The sequence below is a fragment of the Delphinapterus leucas genome, chromosome 9 (assembly GCF_059928025.1).
Source record: "Delphinapterus leucas isolate spDelLeu-1000000601 "Yukka" chromosome 9, BTC_Dleu_Yukka2, whole genome shotgun sequence".
In the NCBI taxonomy this organism is placed as follows: domain Eukaryota; kingdom Metazoa; phylum Chordata; class Mammalia; order Artiodactyla; family Monodontidae; genus Delphinapterus; species Delphinapterus leucas.
The window spans coordinates 1,718,129-1,744,021 of NC_143137.1; the positions used below are offsets into that span (position 1 = coordinate 1,718,129).

General features: G+C 44.4%; 1 protein-coding gene across 1 annotated transcript in view; it reads right to left on the minus strand.

Annotated features, from left to right (window-relative positions):
• Positions 1-2,165: 2,165 nt before the first annotated feature.
• RNF32 (ring finger protein 32) overlaps positions 2,166-25,893 on the minus strand; it is a 35,703-nt gene continuing 11,975 nt past the window's right edge. Inside the window, 6 exon segments of the mRNA XM_089917959.1 lie at positions 2,166-2,632; positions 3,321-3,509; positions 23,872-23,980; positions 24,125-24,216; positions 24,218-24,250; positions 24,807-24,839. Coding sequence (XP_089774085.1) covers positions 2,411-2,632; positions 3,321-3,509; positions 23,872-23,980; positions 24,125-24,216; positions 24,218-24,250; positions 24,807-24,839 — 678 coding nt within the window. The 3' untranslated portion in view covers positions 2,166-2,410.

Genomic DNA, 25,893 nt, shown 5'->3' on the forward strand with positions numbered 1-25,893 from the left:
GATCTAAGGCACAGTTTGCAGCCAAGCCCAGCTGGGCCCACCACAGAGCAGGCAGCCCCCATCCAACAGATAAGTAATAAATGCTGCTTGTCCTAAGCATTTTTACAGCAATGGGACAATAAAATCATACTCCCTGATAAAATGAAACAAAACCGGGATTTACTAATCAGAATGATAATAAACTAAATACCCAACCACTTGGAAAGGTAAAAATGGTATTTGTAAATAACTCCAGAAATTTATGGATTATACATGGATTTAAATAGCGTCACAGACTTTCCCTCTCCCGAGTGAGTCCTCCACCAAACTCATGCTTCTTAGGGCCCCAACTCTTTCTTGGACAACGACCCATTTTCAAATGAGACCTGAAGAGGCTGTGATGTAATCATAGAAAAGTCCGCGTGGTGGTCGTGGCTTGACCTGAGAATGTGCTGTCGAACCATCCAGAGAATCAGCTACTCCACTGAAGTGCTTTTTTTTTTTTTTTTTTTTTTTTTTTACTGTTCTGTGGTTGTAACTTGGTCTCCCCAAGGTTTTGTTGGGCATGCTGTTCCAGAAGACTTGTCAATAAGAGAATTACCTGATGTGCCATCGACTTTCGCAGCTGTGTGAGACTCACCCCTGAACACTCATGTGGTTTTCACTGCCATGTTCCCCAGTGATGACCAATCCCAGATTTCCATCCTCACTGATTTTCCCTGTACGCCCGCTGCCTACAATTAACTAAGGCCTAGTCAGTAGAGTACTTGGTTGCAAAGAGCAGAGACGGGCTGTGCTCACTTAAGCAGGAAAAGAGTTTGCTGGAAGGACTTTTGACAGCTCACAGATTCAGTGGGAAGGCTTGAGAAATGGGTTCCGAAAGCAGGCAGGACTGTCGGGGGTCTGGGCAGCCACACCCAGCCATCGTGCCCAGGGACAGGAGTGCAGGGGCATGGTCACACATGGCCCTGAGGGGCCTCTTACTATCACTGAGTGACCTGGGCATCCCTGGACTCTCCCCACAGATTCCAGGTTTAGGGCCTGGAATCAGCCTGACCCAGCCTTCACCGCATGGCTGTGCTCTGCCTCGTGGGCCTTCTGAACGGAAAAGTGAGGTCTGGGATCCAGCCTCCCTCTGCTGTCTCACAACAGAAGTGTTCGCTCACTCTTTAAATCATTCTCCAAGTTAGTCTCCAAGTTTTGTAAAAGTCACATCAGATCAGAACAGCTCCACTGTGATAGTTTCCCTGATAACCAGCCAACCTGACGTCCATGCCCCCTATAACTCCACCATTGAAAAGTGAGCACACGCCAATATATGTGGATTTACTCATTTAAATGACGTACATGTGTATGGCTATATATAAATAAGACATATCAGATGAGTGTTTTAAAAGGATGGGGTAAAAAATAAATAGGAACATACATTTAGTATTTCCTCCCACACGACACTGGGGCTGTTCTGCACCCTTGGCAGGCCTGCTCCTGGCCTTGGCAACCTGTCTGTCTTTTTCCTCCCAGGCTGGGCTTCCTGTCTCCTTGCCTGCAGTTAGCTGAGGCTGCGGTCTTGTGTGCCAGGTGCCCCGGCGTGGCCACAAACGTCTCTGCCTCAGCACATGGGAGAGTCACTGGGGAGCCCGAGCAGAGCCACAAGCCACGGGCCACGAGCCAGGGTCCACTTAGAGAAGCCCCTCAGCCCTCACCCGCTGCCGAAGGGCTGCAGTTCGAAAGAACAGGCCGCTTTGTCCGTCCCTGAGGCTTGGGCCTCATCTGTCCCAGCAGCTGGGGCACCTCACCATCACAACTGCACTTCATTCTTATAAGTGGCCAGGCTCCCAGGAAGATCTCGTGGATTTCTTCACGTATGAACTAAAACAGTATGTGTGGCTCTAAGTCGTTACTCTGTGATTCACTGTTTTCTGATGTTGAAGCCACTGAATATTTTATTTCCATATCTTGGGTTTATATATTCAAAGTGCTGAAGTACAACAGTAAAGCAAGAGTTAGGAGCAGCAGAGGACCTTTAGGTTACTAGCTTGTGGTCGACACTAGCTGTAGGTAAGTACCCAGCCGCGCGGGGGCCAGGCCTGGGAAGACATAGTATTGTAACCCTACCGGCAGCCCCCCCTGCGGGCCAATCAGAACCGCTGTGGAAATGGGCCAGTGAGCCAGGCTACTGTGTCAGAAGGGAGTCCCTTTACTGTTACGAGCAATTCCAGCTGGCCCACTAGACGCAGAGCGAATCAGCAAATTACAGAACCTCTGAGACAGAAGTTTTTAGTCCGTGCCTCACTTACTTCAACTGATTAAACTCATGAATCTGAAGTTTTCTTTTTATAAAAACTAAAATTGGATGGGTTGTCAGCTTTTAAAATATCGTTAGCTTTCCTAAGTACAACCACCAAAATTAAGGTAAACCTTTCCCCCCGAATTATATAATTTTATTCCTGTGAATTTTCTTTGGATAGCAGGAGCGGCAGAGAGGACACACGTGGAAGGGAGAACTGTCCCCCAAGGAGAACTCCTCCAGAGCAAGGAGACACGTGTGGTGAAGCACGTGTGAGCAGGACAGGAGGACCATGTGCCGTGACGAGGGCGCCGGGTGAGCCTGGCTGCCCACGGAGAGCGGGCTGAGGCAGACGAGCGCTCGGGGCTGTCCGCAGCAGGGCCTGCAACACAGAAGGACGCGGGAGTTGGTCACGCAGGTTGTTAGTTTCATCGTGATAGGAAGTTCCGGAAATTTGAGTGAGAGCTGTATACTGACAGACGTAGATCTTCTAAAAATGAAGACACTTCATTCTGTGTTAAAATGACATTAATTATATACGTACTCTGCTAGTCTTGTGAAAAATGGAAAGGGTAGTAACCCACCTGGGATAACCCATTTTGAAACACAAATAGTTTATAAAATGCTGAACATTAATAATATAGATTTTCTTTTAATTAGGCAAGGAAGAGTAGTCTTCTTCAAAATTCTTGATACTATGTAGCTGCTAAACTTCTTTATACATTTTCCTCTTTTTGTGATTTTCTAAGCAAGTGTTTCCTCTGTGGGATTTGGAGTGTCGTTCTTTCACGGCTCCTACAGATGCAAGAGGAGGGCAGGCTGGGACCTGCGGGGAAGCTCCGGGGGGCGGGGGAGGAGCATGTGGGGAGGCCTTTTCCCTCGGTGCTTTCACAAAATGCCATCATCAAAGCGGAATTTCACACTCAAGGTCCTTGGCGCTCACCCCAGAGTGGGTGGTGAAGGTCCTGGGGCCCCACGTGCTGTGGGCACAGGCCGGGCCCCCCCCCTCCTGGTGGGTCCCCCCCCCAAGCAGCACTGCAGAGCCGCTGGCTGCCCTGTCCCGGGCACAGCCTACCTGCGTCTGGATCTTCCCCCAGTCCTCTTCCGTGAGCTCGTGGCCACACGTGTACTCCAGCTGCTGCAGCACGCTGCGGTTGAGGGCCAGGCAGCGGTCGATCTCTGAGAAGAGCTCGTCTATGTCCGTGTGGTAAGAGCACAGCAGGCGGTGGCTGATTTCTGTGAACTGGGGACACGGCGGGGGCACACTTACTCACAGGCAGTGAGAAGTTCTGGAGGTAGGTTGAAGGGAAGCCCCTTCTTGAGTTCCGACCACCCTTCCTGCTAATTTCCCTAAGGGCCTGCCTTTGAATTGTACTTCTTGGGGAAATAGACACACGGCGATTTCCTTAATCACTCCAAGTCCAGAGAATTGGTGCAGAGATTTTACCAGAACGGGGCACCTGGTTGTAAGCCTTGCTTGTTAGCAGGGAATACGTTGATGAGAAGTTGAGAAAGGATTAGAATTTTGCACAAGTAGTCACATGGTCATCCTGGTCTGGCGCCAGTTAGTCTTCATGGGGATGGTCACTGCACAGTGCCGCTTTCCTGGGGCCACCACCAGGCCATCGCTAATGAGAGCTGCTTCGCTTCCCCTTGCTCCACAGCATCTTCCCCTGTGGTTGCAGATTGTGAACGTTTTAAAATATGTTTTTTAAAAAACATTTAGAAAGTAATCTTTCCAAGAGAAAGATTATCTCTTTCCTTCAAACCGGTTACTCATTCTGCTTTTCTCACCAAGCTCTAAAATCATAATTTTGAACCCCACCCCTTGCCTAAGGACCTTAAAAAATAAGCTGAGTTAATCAGTTTATGGACAATTGTATGTCCCCTTGCTACAGAACACATCTTTAGGATTTACCTTAAAATCCTGTTTTCACTGCTAGCGTAAATATGGAGACGGCGTGTTACATTTTATCTCAAACTTTTGTTCTGCTTTAGAAGTATTAGCCTTAAATACAGTCTCTAATGTTCCGCCAAGCTCAGTCCTTTTATAAAAGTCTATATTTTGATACAAAAAGATTTAGAAAAGCACAGTGATCTCAGGACAAATGAGTTAGTTGTTGGCTGTGGCATGCTGTTGCCTCCTGATGGCAGCAAACCAGAATTGCCAGGATGAATGCACGCATTTGCAGTGCAAGGTCCCTCACCTGTGATTCGTAAAATGCAACATGCCTAGATCACGTGGGAGGTATGTGGACTCATGTGTGACTTCCCCCAGATGGACCAAAATGTGTGCATTTTTGGTCCGTTAAGTGGTAACAGTTGCTCACTGCAAAGTAGTGAAACTGTGATAGCCTCCAGCCTCCCTACTCTGGACTCAGTCTGGCCTTTGGAAATATTTACTGTGTGAGTCTCTCTGATCTCTGTGAATTGTAATCTCCCAAATTAGGAATCTTTAAGTCTTCTGTGTATACCCTTCCATCAAGATGCCATCCACCCCTTTTTAAAAAAGACAAGGTCGTATAGTTATTGGTTTATTAGAAATTTAACGTCTTAAACTTTTTAGGGTTTTTGTTAGTGTTTTGGTTACAGCTGCACAGGTTTTAGATGGCTTGCCCATTTTCCCATAAGTCCTGCATGATTTTTCAGGAACATACACATTAGCAGGGATGCCTAGACAGGTGAGTGATATTGGGATTCCAAAGGGCTTCAAGATTCCAGAAGTTGGTCTCCTTAGATGGGCTGGGAAGGAAAAAGAGTTTCATGGATTTCAGTTACATTGTAAAGACCTGGATTATCACTGTGGGTTCAAATCCAGATTCCCAGTTACTAGCTGAGTGACCTTGGGCAAGTTACGTTCGCTGTTGAGGGAATCTTATGAGAAAAGACTGGGCAAGTTCATTTGTACGCCCTCCCTTTTCTTTTTAATTCCACATACAAGCGCTATCATACGATATTTGTCTTTCTCTGCCTGACTGACTTCACTCAGTATGAATTTATCTACAAAACGGAAGTAGACTCACAGATTTAGAAAACAAACTTATGGTTACCAGGGGGTGAGGGGAGAGGGATAAACTGGAAGACTGGGATTGACATATACACACTACTATATATAAAATAGGTAACTAATAAGGACCTACTGTAGAGCACAGGGAACTCTACTCAGTGCTCTGTAATGACCCGTATGGGAAAAGAACCTAAAAAAGAGTGGATATATGTATATGTGTAACTGATTCACTTTGCTTTACACCTGAAACTAACACAACATTGTAAATCAACTATACTCCAATAAGAAGTTAAAGAAAAGAAAAAGGCCTGTGAACAGCTGGGGCACAGGAGTAAACGGTTTTTATTAAAGAGATTTGGGGATAGGGATGTATTTGGTCTTATTTTTTTTCTCTCCCTGGTCTTCTCAAAGTGCTGTATGATATACTTGGAAAAAACCCTTTTAGTATAATTGTTTTTAGAACTTTCTAAAATGTAAGACTTCACCAGCTAGTCTAGATCGACACCGTCCGCAAGAAATGTCACGTGAGCCATGTCTAATCTTAAAATTTATAGGAGCCACATTAAGAAAAGTTTCTAAATAGGTGGAATTAAATTTAATATTTTACGTAACCCAATGTATCCAAAATATTTATCACTTCAAAATGTATCAGTTGAATAAGCTACTGAGATCTTTATATTCTTTCCTTCCTGAAAGGCTTTGAAATCCGAGCATGTTGTGCACGCGCATCACATCTCCATCTGGACTGGACGGCCACAGGTGGCTTGTGGCTCCCTGCACTGGACAGCGTGGCCTGGTGGCTCAGAAAGACATACACTAGAGAGGAGTGACCATCATGTCTGGGCATGGAGAGGTAGCCAAGCCAGGGCCACTCCGATAGCTCCTTTGTTAAACGTTTGAAGACTGATGTAAGTGGTAGGGGTGATCTGTTGTTTAAAGGGTGTGGCAGTGGTGTCTGTCACCTGATGGCTGTCTTGCTCGTCCTTCCCCAGCACAGAGCAGTCTGCAGGAGTTGGCGTCCCATCCAGAAACCACATTCCCCATTCCCCCTGTGCTAGGTGGGGCCCCGTGACACAGCGTTTCCAATGGGAATGGGGTCTCTGGGCTGGACACACAGGTCTCTGAGGCCCAGGGGATGGTAGGACAAAAGGATGGTGGGGGGACAGCATCTGTGTCTCACAGGGTGGCATGCTGTGACTCAGGTCACTGAAGCTTCTATTTTCAGTCGTTGAAATTAGGGGTTTATTTGTTTCAGCAATTAGCAGTGTCCTGGTTGAGAGATTGTGGCTCTTTCACGGAACCGGGCAGGATGAAAGGAACTCAGCCCATCGAACCTCGCAGTCATTTAGGTGTGTGATGCGTGGAACGTGTTCTCCATGGACGTGGGGGACTTTCCCATTTCAAGTATCCTACTCTATTGGACATCCCGTGTGCGCGGTTTGTCTGTTCATTTGTTTTTATGTGGATAACCTGGCGGGATGCCATGTCTGTGTAAGTCACCTCCATTAGAAGTTGCCTTCACGGACCTGGTGTTCCCTTCCAATTCCCATCTGTCCTGCAACAAGACTCGAGCCTGCGCGGGCAGCGGGCAGCGGCTGTGGTGAGTGAGCCTGCCCAGCCTTGGTCCCTGGGTGTTAACCAGGATGCGTGCTGGGTTTCAGGGAAAGGCCGTGCTGTAACACGGCAGGCGGCCCACGGGCTTTGAATCCAGGCACCTGTGTTTTGGGGTTTTGCATGCAGTTGATTTTCAGCCGTACTTGGAGGTCTGGAGGAAGATGCTTTTCCATCTATGAATCCAGTTCTGTTTCTTGCTGATTCTAATTACACTTGCCTGGCAGCTGGACCCTAGCTTATGGGCTCCAGCTGGCAGTGTTTCATTTTCTCTGTTCCTCAGCCTTTCAAATACCTGTAATCTCCAAATAAATTACTGAAAGTAGAAGAGTTCCCTATACTTTATAAAAGGAAGAATTACTTGGAAATGCATACAGCTGCCTTCCAATTAATGTTTTATAACTCAAGTTTTCTGTAAATTGGGTTTTCTTGAAGTGTGAGAGATTTCCCATTTAGACCTGTAAGGTAAGGTCTTTTCTTCCTCCAGAATTATACCTCAGAATAAAAAGGGATCACGTTCTGTTCCAGAGTATCTCAGATTATGAGGTATGTTCTCAAATTAGTTCTGAACAGAAGTGCTACTTGGAGCAGACAGGTTGGTGTGAAAGGATCCCAATGCTTCTTCTCAGGTGAGGTCCCTGGACCCGCATAACTTGTTAGCAATGCCAACTCCCGGGCCAGCCCCGCCCTCCTGGGTCAGAACCTGCAGGTAGGAAGCAGCCGTCTGTGGTTTAACAACCCCCACGGGGTTCTGATGCTCACTCATGCTTGAGAACTGCCATCATAGAAGTTTCCCGATTAATTTTTGAGTCAAAGTTATTTAACACAGCTTTAGTCATCATTCCTGGAGACGTAACCACCCAACTCCCAAGTGTGAGGTGTCCCCGTGAGCTTTCAAAGGTCACTTAAGAGAGCAACGGAGTAAATGTGGAGGCCACGAGTATTTATATATCCCTCTCTGTATATATATGTTAATGTTGTCACGTGTGTGGCGAGGTATCTCTGTGGTGCTCTTCCTACACGTTGAGTGAGTTCTCACGGCTTGAGTTGGAGCTGGTGTGCACGCCGCTGGGTCCCACGTGGCCCCAGTGGGGACAGTCCCTGATGTCGCCTCCCTGCGCTGCAGGCCGCCTCCATTCCTTCTCACTGTCAGCTCAGGCGCTGGGAGTGCTGCGCTCAACGCTGGCCCACCGTGCAGAATTCTCCCTGGGTCCCCGGGTTCCCGCCTCTGTTTGTCTGTGGGTCGCTCTGTACGCCAACCACGGGGGACACAGCAGAAACACTTGCTGAAGAAACGGGCTCCTCAGTTTTGCAGATGCAGCCAGTGCCTCTGTGGAGGGCGGGTCTTAATGCGCCTGGCCGGCCGCGCTGGCCTCCGACCTTAGTCTGCTCCCTGCCCCTTCGTCTCTTCGGGGGTTTTCTCCATGACACGGCTGGTTGAAACTGATACCGTTGTCAAAGAGTGTTTCCTGCCTCTTTCCCTCCAGGAAGGTGGGGCGCACCCAGAGGAGGCCGTGAGTCTGGTGGGGAAGCAGGCAGGGGCTCCGGGGCGATGCTCGGGTCTGCAGAGGCCGCTTGAAAACAGCCGCTCCCCGCCTGGAACCACGTTCTGAACGGGCGAGGTGCAGGGTCAGTGCCGGACGCAGGTGCGCTCGTTTGTAGTTTCCTGTCCGCCACACCTGGCATCACTTTCACACTCGTTAACGACCATGCTTTCTTCCTCGGCTTAAATGGAAAGCATGTCGTAAATGAGAAAAATAACAATCCCCTTTATATGCAGTGGTGGTTAAAGACTTAAAATGCAGGTTATTCAACCTAAGCTAAGTAATTTTGCCTTTACCCTGCCGTTTAGCTGTGGCAGGGTGAGGGATAGGAAGCACAGATGGGTCCCAGAGGAGCCTGGGCCGGGCCGGGCCGCGGCACATCTTGTTCCTTTAACGACAGGGCGCCCAACCCAGCAGGAAGGCGGGGTGGGGCCGGGAGAGGGTGCGGAAGAGAGGGTCTGACAGCGAGGTGCAGGGGCAGAGGAGGAGCGGGCAGGCGTAGGCCAGGCGCCCCCGGCTGCTTCCTCACCCTCACCGCCTGCAGGGGACACTGCCGTCCCCACCTCGCCCTCCATCGCTGATGCCAGCTTCTCCCCAGCCTCGCCCCCGCCTCTCCTCAGGAAAGGCACTACTTTGCAGTAGGGATCTTCCGGTCTGGCCAGACTCACTCAGCCCACGAATGACCGTCATGCTCCTCCGTCTCTGCGACCTCTGCACGGCCGTGCGTCCCCCGCGCCTGGGCTGGACGTGCGCTCTCTCCGGACGCCCAGAGAGCACTTTTGGCCCCTTCGCTTGACACTTGTCACCGGCTGGGTGCTCATACCTTTTTCCTGTGTGTATTTCTTATCTCCTCGTTCCTTAGATTCATCTTGGCGAGGCCCTTAGCGTTCAATAAAAAATGTCGACTTTAAGTTTGCAATAGATTAGAAATGGAGACACATACATGCCCTAATGTGCATATTCTAAAGGACTGCAGTACAAGTTCCTTTGTGGGGATTAAAAAAAAGGACAGTGTCTGCGTGGAATGATGCTGAAGGAACCTGCCGTGTCAAGATTCAGTGAGGCATCAGTGTTTGGCTTCTAATGATAACATTGACGTTAGCTTGTTAATAAACATACCGAAAATCCTTCAGTATATATTTATGGCAAATTTCTAAAAGTGAACTGATGTGACTGTCTTTATTCTTGTGCTTCAAGTATCGGAAAGTTAGCAAGGGTAATATTTTAAAAACTTAAATCATTATATATTTACGGACTGCCTATCGTGGCCAGGTTAGAGCAATGTCCTAAGTGTAGCTATTATGAAATATTTCTTAAATGTCGAATTCCTGTGTGATTAGCATCCTTGCTTCTCCTGTTTACTGCCTCACTGTCACACGGGTCAGAGGCCTTCAGTGATTGAAAAGGCAAGCACCACACACGCAAAGACGATCGAGGTCTAGTTTTCAAACTAGTGGTTAATATTAATTCTATGGACAAAATACATAAATTTTTCAATTAAAAAAATGAATATCTTCTTATATTTTTCTTTTTAAGTCTCACATTTCAGATATTTGATAAATTAAGTAATTACAAATTCAGGTTATTGATATATAAAGCAATTACTGGTCATTTACAAGTACATCCTGGCTAAACAGTAAAAAAAAATATACTAACAAAAGTGCTCAGGTGAACTCTGTCTGCCCAGGAGGCCCCTCTCAGCATCCATCTTGATGTCAGCAATTGCTTACTAATGTGTTGACTTACGGCCGCCCTCAAAAGCAAAGTGAAAAGCCTGGAATTTACAGCATATCAATGAATCAGTTGATAAGCTTTTACTGGTTTAATATCCTCCCCGTCTTGCTGCTTGGAGCCACTTCAAGTTAGCAACAGAATGTTTGCCATCTCTATGTGATAAAGGAAGCCAAAGGACTAAACAAACTTTAAGACCATTATGCTGTTTGGCGAGATGTAAATGAAAAAAAGTAAGAGAAATCTCCTGCGGGAGGGTGTGGGAGTGGCAGCCCCTAAAGTCAACCACAGCATCTGACAAATCCCTAACCTCACTTTTTAAACAATGGTCAGGACTTTTAGCTTGGGTTGAGATAGTATAATGCATTTGAAAAGTTTTAATTGCAGCAATAAAAGGCCATACCTCAATTATATGACATATGCTAGCAGAATTTCTAGATAAGGATCAAAGGCATTCAAGGACCAACCACTGCATTCTGGGCAACACTTGGGCTTTCTGTACACACTGGTGACAGGTATGAGCACAGCAGCTCTAGTGACCTCTCCAGGCGGCTTTGATCTGAGTTCACCAGACGATGCAAGAGCGCACCAGGCCTCCTGGATCATCCCTACGGCCCCAGCGCCCTCCATGACAAAGGCGCTGCTGACTCAAGGTTACTTTCTGACACTTACTTGTGGGTACAAAACTCAACATTTGACCCGCACAGTTCTTAACCACGGGACTGCCATCTATTTAAAAGAACCTACAGTGTGACACAACTTCACTTTGCTCTGCTTCAGTCTTGTTAGGAATGTGCCAGTGATATTTCAAAGCGAGGCAGATCTGTGGAGAGAAATCCTCAGCATATGGAAGCATGACTATTTGTAGAAAGATGACCTCTGTATTCTACTTAGTTAAGACCCAGTAGATGCAGGAAGACTAAGGTAAGAAAAGACTTCATTAATCCCCTCTGCAACAGGAGAGTGAAAATGCAAGGCCACAGTTCTTTTGCAAGTAAGATAGATTAATTTATAAAAATAGAATGGCCTGAGCTAATCTAATCTAGAGTATTAAAAACATATCCATCTTGGTGAGATCTTGAAACTTTAAAGGAAACAAGCACTTCCTCATTTATTGTGCCTAAAAATATCACATTATTATCCCTCTTTGCCTTTCTTTTCTGTTGATTAGACTTCTTTTCCCTGAAGGTAATTAAACCAGTGGTTCCCAAGTATGACAAAGAAGTTTTCACCCATCTGCCAGAAAAGAAAATAAGTGAATTCAGTGGAGTGAAATTTCTTAAAGCTAAATGGTTCAGTGTAAAGGCATATCCTTTAGTGTGTGATCAAGTATTTCCAACTTTCCTGGTGTTGAAAAATAGTCCTCCTTTTATGAGATGATTCTGACGGTGTATGATGCTTGGTTTTAACTCTTACTTGGCAAAATAGAAAGGTTTTGAAAGTTGGCAGTGACCTTGTTGGAGCCCCGAGTCTCTCTTTGACCATCGGTAGACTCCAAAGGTCTGGAGACCACTGGAGTACAGAATTGCAGCAGGCTGCTGGGGGAGAAGGCAGAAGCTGCGGCAATGTCTTGGTCTCACTGACCAATGAGGTGGTAGATCCGACATATATCTATCTGCCTTGGGCAGCGGGATGTATCACATGAAATTTGCAATTTCAATTGTGTAGACTAAACGTAAGACGAATTTGCATTACTTTAACTGTCACCAGTGGTGAGTATGGAGATACAGCTTAGAAATGTGGCTGGTGGTTGCACGACACCCCAAATTCAAGAACTGTTGTTCCACAGGTAATGAAAAATTTTACCATATCTGATACTATGGTCACTGCACATTTTGCTTTGTAAACGCTCCAATTTCTAAAATTCAAACACTGGATCCCTCATAGTACACTGACCTAAGTTCTGTGCACATTTAGGTTGTGAGGAGGGTGACGGGGTGAAGACACGGGTGTCAAACTGCAGAGCTGAAAGGCAGGCCTGTGCAGGAAACCTGGCACTCCTGGAATGTCCCTGTCACAGAGCTAGTCTCCCGCCCCAAGGAGCCTTGATAAACTCACTGTTCACTTTGGCTTTGGAATTTATCTTTCACTGCATCTATTACTAGGAAACCTACAGACCCCAATTCTTCTGAGGCTGGGCTTCAGCGTACATGTTTAGCTCTGAAAAACTGTAAAGATGAATATAATGAGAATCCAGGACCAAGAGTTATATTTTTATTTTAAATATCTTCACCTGTGATTTCTAGACTTTAAAGCCTCATTATACTGACAAGCTTAAGTTAAAGTATTTTTACAGGTATTTAAAGGAAAATGATCAGTTCAAACTTATTTTTTTACTGAAACACACGTTTGTTCCTTGATGAACTGAATAAATTCAGTTTCTATCATTAGAAAAATGCTATTTAATTCTTTTGTAAAATAGGGTATACTATTAAACTAGATAAAAGTCTTTCCTAAAGGCACCTCTGGATGATGATTTCTTTCTTTACTAACTCAGGGTGCATGGTTGTTTCATGTCTAACATTCTTTGTCATCAGGCTGTTCTAGTATTGCACTGTGAAATACTTATTCTACTCACAGGATTACATCTTTTAAAAACCACAAGAAAATAGCCGAAACCCCTAAAGAATATATGTGTCTTAATGTATGTATAAGCCAATGCTCCACTGTTACTAAAAATCCAAGTGAAGGCGGTCACTTTGCCTCATCGACCGTCAGTGTGTCCAGTGCTTTTCTGCACAGCGGCCTGGCGAGGTGGGGGCCGCTGACCCCTCGCTCCACCTGCAGCGTCAGCGTCACAGCTTCTACCTCACACTGGGGTCACCAGGCCATTCCCCCTGCCAGAGCACGGGCAGAGCTCAGTGCCCAGTACGACATCTATGTTGTATTCTACTAATTTTATTCATTCACTTAAAAAGTATTTACATAATTAATCCATGTGGAACTTTTTTGAGGATAAGGTATGAAGTAATGTCTATTTTTCTCCTTCACGTGAATGCATAAATTAATTGATTTTCTCAATCTTTTTCTTCACTGATCTCATATGTGTCCTTTACTATAGACTTAGAATCCCTGTGCACTGAGGTGGGTGACTTTCTGCTGGTTCATCACCTGTTCATCTAACATTTCACAAGAATCTTAGTTACCAAAATTTTACATGTATTTTGATATTTAACGAGGATGTTCTACCTCATTACAACCTTATTGGGATATAACTGATGTACAACATGGTGTAAGTTTAAGGTGTACAATGTGATGATTTGATGCATTTATATGTTGGGAAACGATGACCCCCGGAAGGTTAGTTAACACCCCCATCATCTCACACAGTTACCATTTCTTTTTTGTGGTGAGGACGTTTCAGATCTCTTGGCAACTTTCAAGGCTATAATACCATACTGTTAACTGTAGTCACCATGCTGTGCATTAGGACATCTCCTAACTGGAAGCTTGCTCTCTGACCGGCATCTCCCCATTCCCCCCACCCCTCTCCCCAAGCCCCTGGCCACCACCATCTGCTCTGTTTCTGTGAGTTCGACTTTTTTAGATTCTACACATAAGCGGAATCATACCATATTTGTCTTTCTCTGTCTGATTTATTTCATTTAGCATAACGTCCTCAAGGTTCATTCATGTTGTTGCAAATGGTAGGATTTCTTTCTTTCTCTTGGCTGAATTCCATTGTAGATGTACCACATCTTCTTATCCATTTATCTGTTGACTGACGCTTAGGTTGTTTCCGTGTCTTGGCTGCTGTGCCTAATGCTGCCATGAACATGGAAGTGCAGAAATCTCTGTGAGATCTTGGTTTCATCTCCTTTGGAAGGACAGATGCCCAGGAGTGGAATTGCCGGGTCATATGGTAGTCCTACTTTTCACTTTTTGAGGAACCTCCATACTGTTCTCCATAGAGGCTGCACCAATTTACATTCCCACCAACAGTGCAGGAGGGCTCCCTTTTCTCCACATCACCAGCACTTGGTATTTGTTGTCTTTTTGATGACAGTCATTCTAAGAGGTGTGAGGTGATATCTCATTGTGGTGTTGATTTGCATTTCCCTGATGATTAGTGATACTGAAGACCTTTTTCATGTACCTGTTGGCCATTTGTTATGTCTTCAGAAAAATGCCTATTCACTTCCTCTGCCCAGTTTCTTAATCAGACATTTGGGTTTTTTGGCTATTGAGTTGTATGTGTCCTTTATATATTTTGGATAAAAACCCCTTATGAGATATATGATTTGCAAATCTTTTCTCCCAATTTGTAAGTTGTCTTTTTTCGTTTTGTAGACTGTTTCCAGTGATGTGCAGAAGCTATTAAGTTTGATGTAGTCCCTTTATTTATTTTTGCTTTTGTTGCTTGTGTTTTTGGTGTTATATCCAAAAAATCATTGCCGAGACCATTGTCAAGATTTTCCCCTGTGCTTTCTTTCTTTTTTTAAATATTTATTTTATTTTATTTATTTTTCTTTTTTTTGGCTGCATCGGGTCTTAGTTGTAGCACGCAGGCTCTTAGTTGTGGTGCGCAAGTTTCTCTCTAGTTGTGGCACGAGGGCTCCAGAGCACGTGGGCTCTGTAGTTTGCGGCACACGGGCTCTCTTGTTGAGGCGTGTGAGCTCAGTAGTTGTGGCATGCGGGCTTATTTGCCCTGCGGTGTGGGATCTTAGTTCCCTGACCAGGAATCGAACCCACATCCCCTGCATTGGAAGGCGAAGTCTTAACCACTGGACTGGCAGGGAATTCCCTGCCCCTGTGCTTTCTTCTAGGAGTTTTGTGGTTTCAGGCTTTAGGTTTAAGTCTTTAATGCATTTTGAGTTAATTTTTGTTATATCCTCTTGATGAATTAATCACTTTATCATTATATAATGACCTTTTCTGTCTGTTACAGCTTTAAAGTCCGTTTTGTCTAACAGAAGCATAGCTACCCCTGCTCTCTTTTGGGTCCACGTGAGTAGAATATCTTTTTCTGTCCCTGCACTTTGAGCCTATTTGTGCCCTTAATGGTGGAGTGAGTCTCTTGTTGGCAGCATATGAGTTTTGTTTTTTATCTATGCAGTCATTCTATGCCTTTTGATTGGAGAAATTAATTCATTTGCATTAAGAGTAATTACTGATAAGTAAGGACTTACTAATGCCACCTTATTGTCTTCTGGCTGTTTTGTAGTTCCCTTGTTCCTTTCTTCCTCACTTGCTGCGTTCCCTTGTGAATTGATGACTTTCCAGAGTGGTACGCCACTCGTCCTTTCTCTTGATCTTAGTGTATCTACTGTAGGGTTTTGCTTTGTGGTTACCATGAGGCTTACATAAAACGTCGTATAGGTATAAGTGTATTTCACACTGATAACTTTGATTGCATACAAAAACTTTACCCTTTTACTCCCCCCTTTTGTGTTTTTGATGTCACAATTTGCATCTTTTTTATAGTGTATATTCATTAACAAATTATTGTAGCTATAGTTATTTTTAATACTTTTGTCCTTTAACCTTTATAAGAGAATTAAGTGGTTAATACACCACAATACTACAATATTAGAATATTCTGAATTTGACTATGTACTTTCTTTTACAAGTATGATGTATATATTCATATGTTTTCATGTTACTAATTAGCATGCTTTCTTTTAAGCTTGAAAAACTCCTTTCAGCGTTTCTCGTGAGGCAGGTCTAGTGATGAACTCCCTCAGCTTTTGTTTGTCTGGGAAAGTCTTTAATCTCTCCTTCATTTCTGAAGGACATCTTTGCCAGATAGAGTATTCTTGGTTGGCAGTGTTTTCCTTTTAGCACTTGGGCATCTTCTGGCCCATGAGGTTTCTGCTGAGAAATCCACTGTTAGCCTATGGGCATTTTCTTGTTAAGTTAGTTACAAGCTTATTGTCTCTTGCTGCTTTTAAGATTCTCTCTTTGTCTTTGATTTTTGAATTTTATTGGAATGTGTCTTGGAGAAGATCTCTTTAAATTGAGTTTGTTTGGTGACCTATGAGCTTCATACACTTGGATATCTAAATCTCTCCCCCATCTGGGAAGTTCTCAGCCATTATTTCTTTATATCCTTTCTGCCTCCTTCTCCCTCTCTTCTCCTGGGACTCTAATAATTTACAAATTGTTTCTTCTGCTGTATCCCAAAGATCACATATGCTTTCTTCACTCTTTTTCTTTCTTTTTTCTTTGTTCTCCTCTTCCTGAATAATTTCAAAGGTTTTGTCTTCTAATTCACAGGCTTATTCTTCTGGTTGATCCATTCTAATGTTGATGCTTTCTATTGAATTTTTCATTTCATTCATTGTATACTTCAGCTCCAGAATTTGCTTCGTTCTTTTTAATTTTTTCTGTCCCTCTGTTAAACTTCTCATTTTGTTCCTGTATTGTTTTCCTGATTTCGTTGAATGGTTTTTCTGTATTTTCTTGTAGCTCATCGAGCTTCCTCAAAACATTTATTTTGAATTCTTTATCACGTAAATCACAGATCTCCATGTCTTTGAGGTCAGTTATTGGAAGATTAGTGTGATCCTTTGGTGTTGTCATACTTCCTTGATTTTCATGTTCCTTGAAGTCCTGTGTTGCTGTCTTTGCATCTGAGGAAGCAGTCACCTCCCCCAGTCGTTACTGACTGACTTCAGGAGAGAAATCCCTTCCACCAGCCCTGCTGGGATACTGAGGCTTCTCAGACGGTCTATGGATATGCCTGCTCCACGCTCCTTGCTCCCTCTGTGGCAGAATTCCAAGCATGTGTGCCTTCTCTCAGTCCTGCAACACATCAGGCTAGGTGCTGACAGCCTCCTTTGCTTTCCCAAGGTGAGGCTGGAGCTCAAGTCGGTGGTGCCTCCCTGCCTGCAGACCTGGGCTGGCTTTCTGCACATGCTCACTAGCTATCTGCCAAAGCTGGCTCTCACTATCAGGGGTGCACCCAGGGAGCCAGCCACATGATGTGGGCGAGGCATGTGGAGTGCTGGGGCCAGGAGAGGGATCTACAGGAGAGGCATCCCCAATGGCTCCTGAGTGGGCTTCTTGATGGAGTCCTCAACACTGTTGGTAGGATCTATATCCCTTTAATGTCCTCTGAGAGTCCTATTTACTGCTTCCCCAGTCTTTTCCATCCCCAGTCATGTGGCTCATGATTCAGTACTCTGGATGGGGTGAGGGAAAGATGAGCCTCTTTGGCAGTGTCCCACATGGCTGGGGAAGCCAGGCACTTACTCACATGCCCTCATTTTCCCCTGTGGGAGAAATCACTTGGCCCTGAGCTGTGCTTCCTTGGGGGGAGGGTGACGTGGGTAAAGTCAGGCTATTCTTCTTTCCCTCTCCAATGTGTCCAAACTTGTATTTTTTTTTGTTGTTCCAACAGTGTGCTGGAACTTTGCCTTTGGAAACATGGGCTTCCACAAAGGCTTTCTTGTTGGTAGGTGATTGTCTAAGGCAGTGCTCTCCAGGGGCACCCAGGCTGCAGGCGAGAGGGGCTGGGGCAGCTTGGAGCAGGTTCAAGGGCCACTTCAGGGTCCACAGCCTGTGACCTGACGCTTGGGTGGGTGAGACTCCTCCCGGGTCCCTTGGCTTATGGAGCTGGATCCTACAGCTCCCACTAAGGCAGTTTTGTCCGTGGATGAATGCCAAGCTATGTTGCTGGTTAGGGGGAATACAAGTGAGGGACAACTTATTTGGCCATATTGCCAATGTCATCCTCAGAAAAACTTTTCCTTATCAGTATTTATATATTTCTTGTAAGTTTATTTTTAGGTATTAACTATTATGAAAGGGATCCTTTTCCATTGCATTTTATATCTGATTATTGTTGCTATACAGGATGCAATTATTATTGCATATTTATCTTGAATTTGAACATCTAATGGTTTAGTTCTAATCATTTTTCAAATGATTTTATAGATTTAAAATCCATGTGTATAGACAGTAAATATGGATTATATAATGCACACACATTGTATTTTTGTTTTCTTGTATTATTGCATTGGCAAGGAATGGCCAAAGTGTGATTGTGGGTAACCTATTTTGCATCTTTAGGGTTTCACTATCTAAAATAATGTGTTTTTAGTTTCTGATATATAGTCTTTATTGAGACAAGGAAATTTCATTTAGTTCTAGTTCGCTGTCATTATTAGGAATGGCTGTTAAATTTAATGTATTTTCAGTAAAGATTGAGATGCTTTAATATCATTTTTCTCAGTCATTTTCTTAAAATTTATTTATTTTATTTTTGGCTGCGTTAGGTCTTCATTGCTGCGCACAGGCTTTCTCTAGTTGCAGCGAGTGGGGGCTGCTCTTCGTTGTGGTGCATGGACTTCTCATTGTGGTGGCTTCTCTTGTTGTGGAGCATGAGCTCTAGGTGTGTGAGCTTCAGTAGTTGTGGCTCACAGGCTCTAGAGTGCAGGCTCAGTAGTTGTGGCTCATGGGCTTAGGTGCTCCAGGGCATGGGGGATCTTCCCGGACCAGGGCTCATACCCACCAGAGTCCCCTGCATTGGCAGGTGGACTCGTAACCACTGCGCCACCAGGGAAGCCCCTTTCTCAGTCATTTTTATATTTTATATTTCTTTCTATGTTTGCTATTTTTATAGGAGGTAATTTCAATTATATTTTCAGATTTAACAGCACAAAGTTGTATACAATAGTCTTTTATAATTTAGAGATAATTTCCACATATGTGATTATGCCTCCCATTCTGCATTCTGCTTTATCTAATTTGTTTTAACCCTGGTGAGACTTTACCTCGTAGTTGTACCTGTTTTTTTTTTTTTTTTGGAAGAGCTTTTTTTTTCTTTTTTAACAGCTTTATTGGAGTGTAATTGCTTTACAATGTTATGTTAGTTTCTGTTGTATAACAAAGTGAATCAGCTATACGTATACATATATCCCCATATCTCCTCTCTCTTGCCTCTCCCTCCCACCCTCCCTATCCCACCCCTCTAGGTGGTCACAAAGCACCGAGCTGATCTCCCTGTGCTATGTGGCTGCTTCCCACTAGCTATCTATTTTACATTTGGTAGTGTATATATGTCAATGCTACTCTCTCACTTCGTCCCAGCTTACCCTTCCGCCTCCCCGTGTCCTCAAGTCCATTCTCTACATCTGCGTCTTTATTCCTGTCCTGCCCCTAGGTTCATCAGAACCATTTTTTCTTTTTTTTAGATTCCATGTATATGTGTTAGCACACGGTATTTGTTTTTCTCTTTCTGGCTTACTTCACTCTGTATGACAGATTCTAGGTCCATCCACCTCACTGTTAATGTTTTTTAAACTCTGATGAGCTGTTTATCTTATAGTTTCTCTTTTCCAAAGTACCAGCTATTGGCTTCATTTACCAGTTTTACTTTTATCCTAATAAATTACTTATTTTATTTTTATACTTTCTACTTCCTACATTTAAAGATTTGAATGGTTGGTTCATTATTCTTTCATCTTTCTTGTTCAATAATAAATGTATTTGACACTACTGTCCTCTAAGTACAGCTTTAGCTATGTACCACAGAATAGCAGTGTCATGAACACCAGAATAGTGTATGTTAGATTCTAGATTCCCAAATACACTTTAAAATTCATTTATTTTATTGTGATTTTCTATTTTATTTCTTTTGTTTGTGCATTCCTCATTTATGCTTGAGCATGTCTTTGTGTAGAACATTTTTGTTTCATTTGGTTCAAATCTCCCATAAGCAGCTACTAGCAGATTTTTTTCAATGTAATTCAAGAATCTGTTAATACAGAAATTTATCTCAATCGTTGTTTGTTGTAACTGTTATCCTATCATCTTACGTTTTCTACTCATTATCCTTTCTTGTTGCCTTTTCCTGACTTGTACGGAATCTTTTTTTTTTTTTATTTTTTGGCCGTGCTGCGTGGCATTCGGGATTTTATTTCCCTGACCAGGGATCGAACCCGTGCCCCCTGCAGTGGAAACGTGGAGCCCTAACCACTGGACTGCAAGGGAAGTCCCTGTAGGAAATCTTTTTATATCACCACATATATATCCACTTTGGTCTTCATCATTGCTGTGAAGAAATCATTGTATGCATGCTTCCTTGGTGGCAGACTCTTGGGTTGTTTATCCTCTTTTATAATCATTGCTATAGTTAACATACTCATGAATGTATCTTAGAAAACATTATGAGCATATCTGGGGGGTAAATTTCTAGAGAAGGGATCAAAGGGAACTGTCAGCCAGCAGGATGGTACATTCTTAGTTCTACCGACGGCTTATAAGACTATTTCCCCCTCCTTCTTATCAGCTCTAGATGATTGTCATCAAAATTTTCAATTCTTGCCAATCTAATAGGTGAAATAGGTTCTTATTCTTGCTTGAGTTTAGTTTTCTCTAATTATGAGTAAGGTTGAGCGTCTTTTTATGTAGTAATCACGTATCCGTAGTCCTGTAAACTGCTTGTCACATATTAAGGAAATTTGCTTCTAGTCCTTTGAATTGCAAATATGTTTTCCTGATTTGTCATTGGTCTTTCAATTTTTTCTCCCTATACATATGTTTTGAAGTTTTATGTAGTTACCAATCCGTTCTGTTATGGTTTGTGTGTGTGTGTTTATCGTTTTACAGATCCTACCAGAGAGGTCCTTCTCACTCCCAGATGAGGAATTTATTTTATAATGCCTTCTTCTAAAATTACTCTGTTTAAGTTTTCATGTTTAACTCTTTGTTCTGTATGGAATATATTCTGGTGTAAGGAGTGAATTCCATTTTTGTTTATACCCTCTCCTCCTCCCCTCCAAACCCCCCCCCCTTCCTTCTCATGTCTGACTCAAGCCCAACTCCTTGGGATTTAGAAACTGTACACTAGTTCTACATTTCATATAGAGTTTATCTTTACTTTTTTTTTTTTTGCGGTATGTGGGCCTCTCACTGTTGTGGCCTCTCCCGTTGCGGAGCACAGGCTCTGGACGCGCAGGCTCAACGGCCATGGCTCACGGGCCTAGCCGCTCCGCAGCATGTGGGATCTTCCCAGACCAGGGCACGAACCCGTGTCCCCTGCATCGGCTGGCGGACTCTCAACCACTGCGCCACCAGGGAAGCCCTATCTTTACATTTTAATTGTTAACATTTCACTGCATTTGTATTCTCTCTTCGGATGTACACGTGTATATGTGGGTGTGTGATCTATTTAAGGGTTAGATGCAGACATCACAATACTTCACCCCTAAATCCTTCAGCATGTGACTCCTGAGAACCAGGACACTGTACCTGACAGTGACACTGCAGTGAACACACAACTGACACATGACTACTGTATAATATATGGTCCATGTTCATATCCCCACATATCCCAATTATAGCACTGGTTTTACGTTTAGTTTTGATCCAGGATCCAACCAAAGACCTCTCATTACATTTAAATGTTAGATCTCTCAGACATCTTTGTTCTAGGACATTCCTCTTCTTTTCTTTATAACACTTTACAATTCAAGTCAGCTGTTTCGCAGAATATTCCTCACTTCGGATTTGCCTGGTTGCACGTGTCCTCACGACTGGGTTCAGGTGAAGCAGCTTTGGTATGAAAGTGCAAAGGCAGTGTTCGATCCCGGTGCTCCCCGTGCACATTAGGGACCCGTGGGTCACTCTGTGCAGCTAGTGGCGGTCACTGGGCTGCGAAGATGTCTACCAGACCTTTCCAGTGTACAGACTTCTCATTCTTTTCATAAATTCTCACTGATGTGTGGGATGATTCTTTGAGATTGTGTGAAAATCCAGTTCCTCGACAGTTGTTCACCCAATAGCTTATAGTAATTTACTGACATAGTTCTCAAACTATCATTTGTGTGCATCTATACAGTCTGGATATATCTATAGAATCCTGGGTAAAATGAAATTCAGTGACCTAGTTCAATCATCTTTCAAATTCCATTAAAGCACACTGGCATTTTAAAGTTGTGGATTAACGCTTCCTAGATCATGCCTATAGCTCAGCATGTGAGTTCCATCAAGTTGGAAAAGGTAGGGAAAATCATCAAATTGCAAGAGTCATTTCCTAAACAGAAGTGCAACAGAACAGGACCCCGTCCCCTGTCCCAGATGTCCTCCACACCCTGTCCTGCTGGAAGGGGTGTGAATGACTAGGAGAGAACAAGGTAGAATCCCAGATTCTCGATCACAGCCTCTCACCCCCCTGCTTCTGCCCCCGACTTCTCCAAAGGCTGCAGGAACTGCCCACCCTGCCAGAGGGGCGCCTCCTAGAGCCAGGACAGGGGACAGCATCGTGGGCCTCTCCAGCCGGCCGGCGCCACAGAAGCCACTGTTCAACCTCCGTCATCGAGATCCACAGTATTTTAAGGCCATTTGCTCACATACTGCCTTTAATGGTCTCCTACTCCTGAGGGCAAATCAAGTATATTTTCTTGATAAGTCTGAGGCACAGACATCACATAAGCCATGATTCTGATTTTCTTTTGCACATACTGATAGCCACCTCGCTTGGAACAGTTACCTAAGCGATCAGGAAGGGTATTAGAAACAAAAAAACCTATTATCGCACTGTTTTAGAGTCGAGCCTAAATCCTCTTACTCTTACGATTCCCGCGCAGTCCTGGGACACTGTGAAGAAGCCCCTCACACCTCCCACCCCGGCACACAGAAGGTGGGCGAAGTTGCAAGACGCCAGAGAAGGAGACGCACAGACAGCAGCCCGGCGGCCTGAGGTCAGGCCGGGGGTCGGACGACAGCACGGGGTTGATGTGTTGATGGCAGCTGCACGGGGCCAAGGTCCTTACGCTTCACATGCCCACGGAAGTCATACAGCGGAAGAAAGGGGATCCCGCACACAGTGAAGGGTAATTTTCTATCACTCATTGTTCCACGTGGGAGTGCAGCCCCCAAAATAGGTACGTTTAGAAAAGATCGAAATAAATGTGTGAGTGATGCTTCCACAAATAAGTGTAACAGGGAAGTGTGACTGTGAGTTTTATCTTAGTGATTTGAGGGTCACATCGTCAGAATAGCATAGTCTCATACAGTGCTATCCTAAAGAAACGTGGACTATAGCACTAAATCTAAAACAGCATAAAGACTAACTTGAACAATATGTTAACATTTGTAATAAATACAAATTTTCCGGTGCCTACTGTGTGCTATGGGTCAGGGCTGGAGCAGCTCTGCAGGGTGGGGTTACTGCCTTCACATCACAGGCGCGGACTCTGAGGCCACAGCTGCAGCTGTTGGCCTGAAGCCGCTGAGCTGGGGACGGAAGACCGGGGACTGCGGCCCGGGTAGCCGCTCCTTCTTCTGGGCCCGGCCATTTTGTATGAGGCACATAACAGAAAGTTGTCAAACAAGCCGAAAAGTACAGATAAGAATGGTTAAAAGAAAGGTGGAAACTGAAGTTATTTATTTCTAAAATGCTCGCATTTGGTGACCCCAGGAGGTCCTCAATAAAATGGTAGCACTGCGGGCCTTTCTTTCTTTTTTTAAGTTCCCTTCCATTTCTCAGGGGATGTTTATTTAAACAACTGTCATAAAATAGCCAAACAGAAGTTGCTTTGAATTTAACCTTATTCCAATTTTATGAATTTATGATTTGACTAGAAGAGGAAATCTGAAAGTATGGACCGACTGGGTTAGAAAGCCAGTTTAAGGTGCCCGCATCTCAACCATTTGTAAAAAGCCCCAAACTGAAGTAAGGCTCAGGGTTTCACGGCCTCGCTGGCCTCCATGACCCATGAGTCACTGGCAGGGACCCGGCCCGGAGCGTCGAGGGCCACACCCACCTTTGCTTCAAAGAACCTTCTCCTCAACTTGGCGTCCGTGGGCGGCACCGTCCTCCTCAGCTCCCGGTACCACTTCCTGACCACGGGTCCCCTCCAGAAGGCCTGGATCCTGGAGCACAGAACCCCATCAGCCCCGCCGTGCCAGCCCCGGGACGCGGCCAGGCCACAGGGAAGACCCCCCAGCAGCTTCCAAAGGCCTCCGAGCCCCCTCTCAGATGGGCAGGCACGTTCCTGCGGCTCGGGGACCCCTCACCTGGTCGCACACTTTATTCTGAAGGGTCGGGCCCCGTCGTGAATCACTCTGGTTTGATACTGGTTCTTTCTACAGAGAGGACAGGTTTTTTTTATTTCCGAACTTTTCAAAAGCCTGAAGGCATGCCTGAAGAAAAACATTTCGCTTAAAATTTTACGAGTAATTACTTATAAACAACATTTTTACTTCTAATCTAATTATAGTGTTCTTTTCTCTCATAATTATGAGACAGTCCAATTCAGATTATGAAGGGAAGAAGTTTCATCAGATGTTAACACCTTCCTCCTGAAACTTGCTCCAAAAATGGTATTTTATAAGAATATACATGCAGATACATCAAAAACTTCTGGGAACACCTCACGTGAAGGCGGATGGTCCCTGCATACGGGCGACTGCGCAGTGAACTCCGAGGACGAGAGCTGTCACCCACTCTGACGTACCTTACCAGCCACACTCTCTCATACAAACATCTGTGGCTCTTTTGCTACAGAAAATTCACCATTTTCAAAACAGGATGAATTGTACTCTAGCCTAAAGTCATATTTCTAAGCATAAATGGTGATTATGGATAAAATAAATGGTTCCTTTGAGGAGCCTTTAAGTGAGAGAGACGAGGCTCCACCCCTCTGAGCTACAAGGATGCTGCGAGCACTTCAGGATGGGACAGACGCGGGTTACTCACCCTGTGGAACACATGGGAACATGAAAGCAGCACCTGTTCACGAGAAGACAAAGAGATGTTTGAAGTTTAAATTAGTTTAAAAGAGAAGCAGCATAAATGCATTAATTAAAAGAAAAATTCTGACTATTTAAAGAGTAGGCTGTGTTGTTTCTTTGACAAATTTACAAAGCAGATTAACAACTTTGATATTTACAATATTTAGCGTTTAAGTTTAGCATAGCACAGGTATATAATCTCAACAAGAAAAACTAACTTAACAATCTGAAACATCAAACGAACACATGAAGTTTGCTGTAGAATGAGTGTATATTTAAAACGGAAACAGTTACAAAAGAGAAGTATTTCTGGGCAGATCCAAAGAGAGAGTGCACGCTGGTGAGGACCCAGGCTGGGGGGCGGGGAGCAGAGAAGGGAAAACAAATATCTTTCCTTAGGGCTTTGTTCAACTCAACTGCACTCTTGAATTTAATTAGCAGTACACCCTAGAGACATATGAATCACTTTTTCTTTTTTAAATGCAGGGAAAGTGTGGTCTCCAGAAAATTCCACCTTCCTGTGACCCAAATTCTCCACCAAGTGATGACATTCTGGGCTGTGACAAAGGAGCTTGGACTGAACGAAGAAAAAGGTAGCTGGCTCTTCTGGAAGGAAAGGCCAGGGAGGGGTGAGACCAGGACAGCCAGCACGAAGCGACTCAGGCGCCCGCGGCCTCTCTCCGAATGTGTGGGACGGAGACAGGCGGCAGAGGCATTTCACCAGCAGTGCAGGCTTCCACCTTCCCAGGGCCACGTGATCCTGGTGAAACTTTCCAGTTTCAAAGTGACCCCCCCCCGCCACCGTGCCTTCGTTTGGTCTACACTTTTCTTCTTTAATGGGAAGAATGGAAGAAATATCAGAACAAATAGAACTTAGAAAGTTTTAAAACCTTTCCTTGAAACTTACTGCGTGCCACCAATAACCCTAAATTGGAAAAACTCAGTAATGAGGGTCCTTTTTAATTACCAGCCTTGAATCTAACAGCAGCCTCTCGTGCATTCAATTGCTCATTGTCAATAGAATCATCTTTCAGAGTGTTTCATCTATCAAC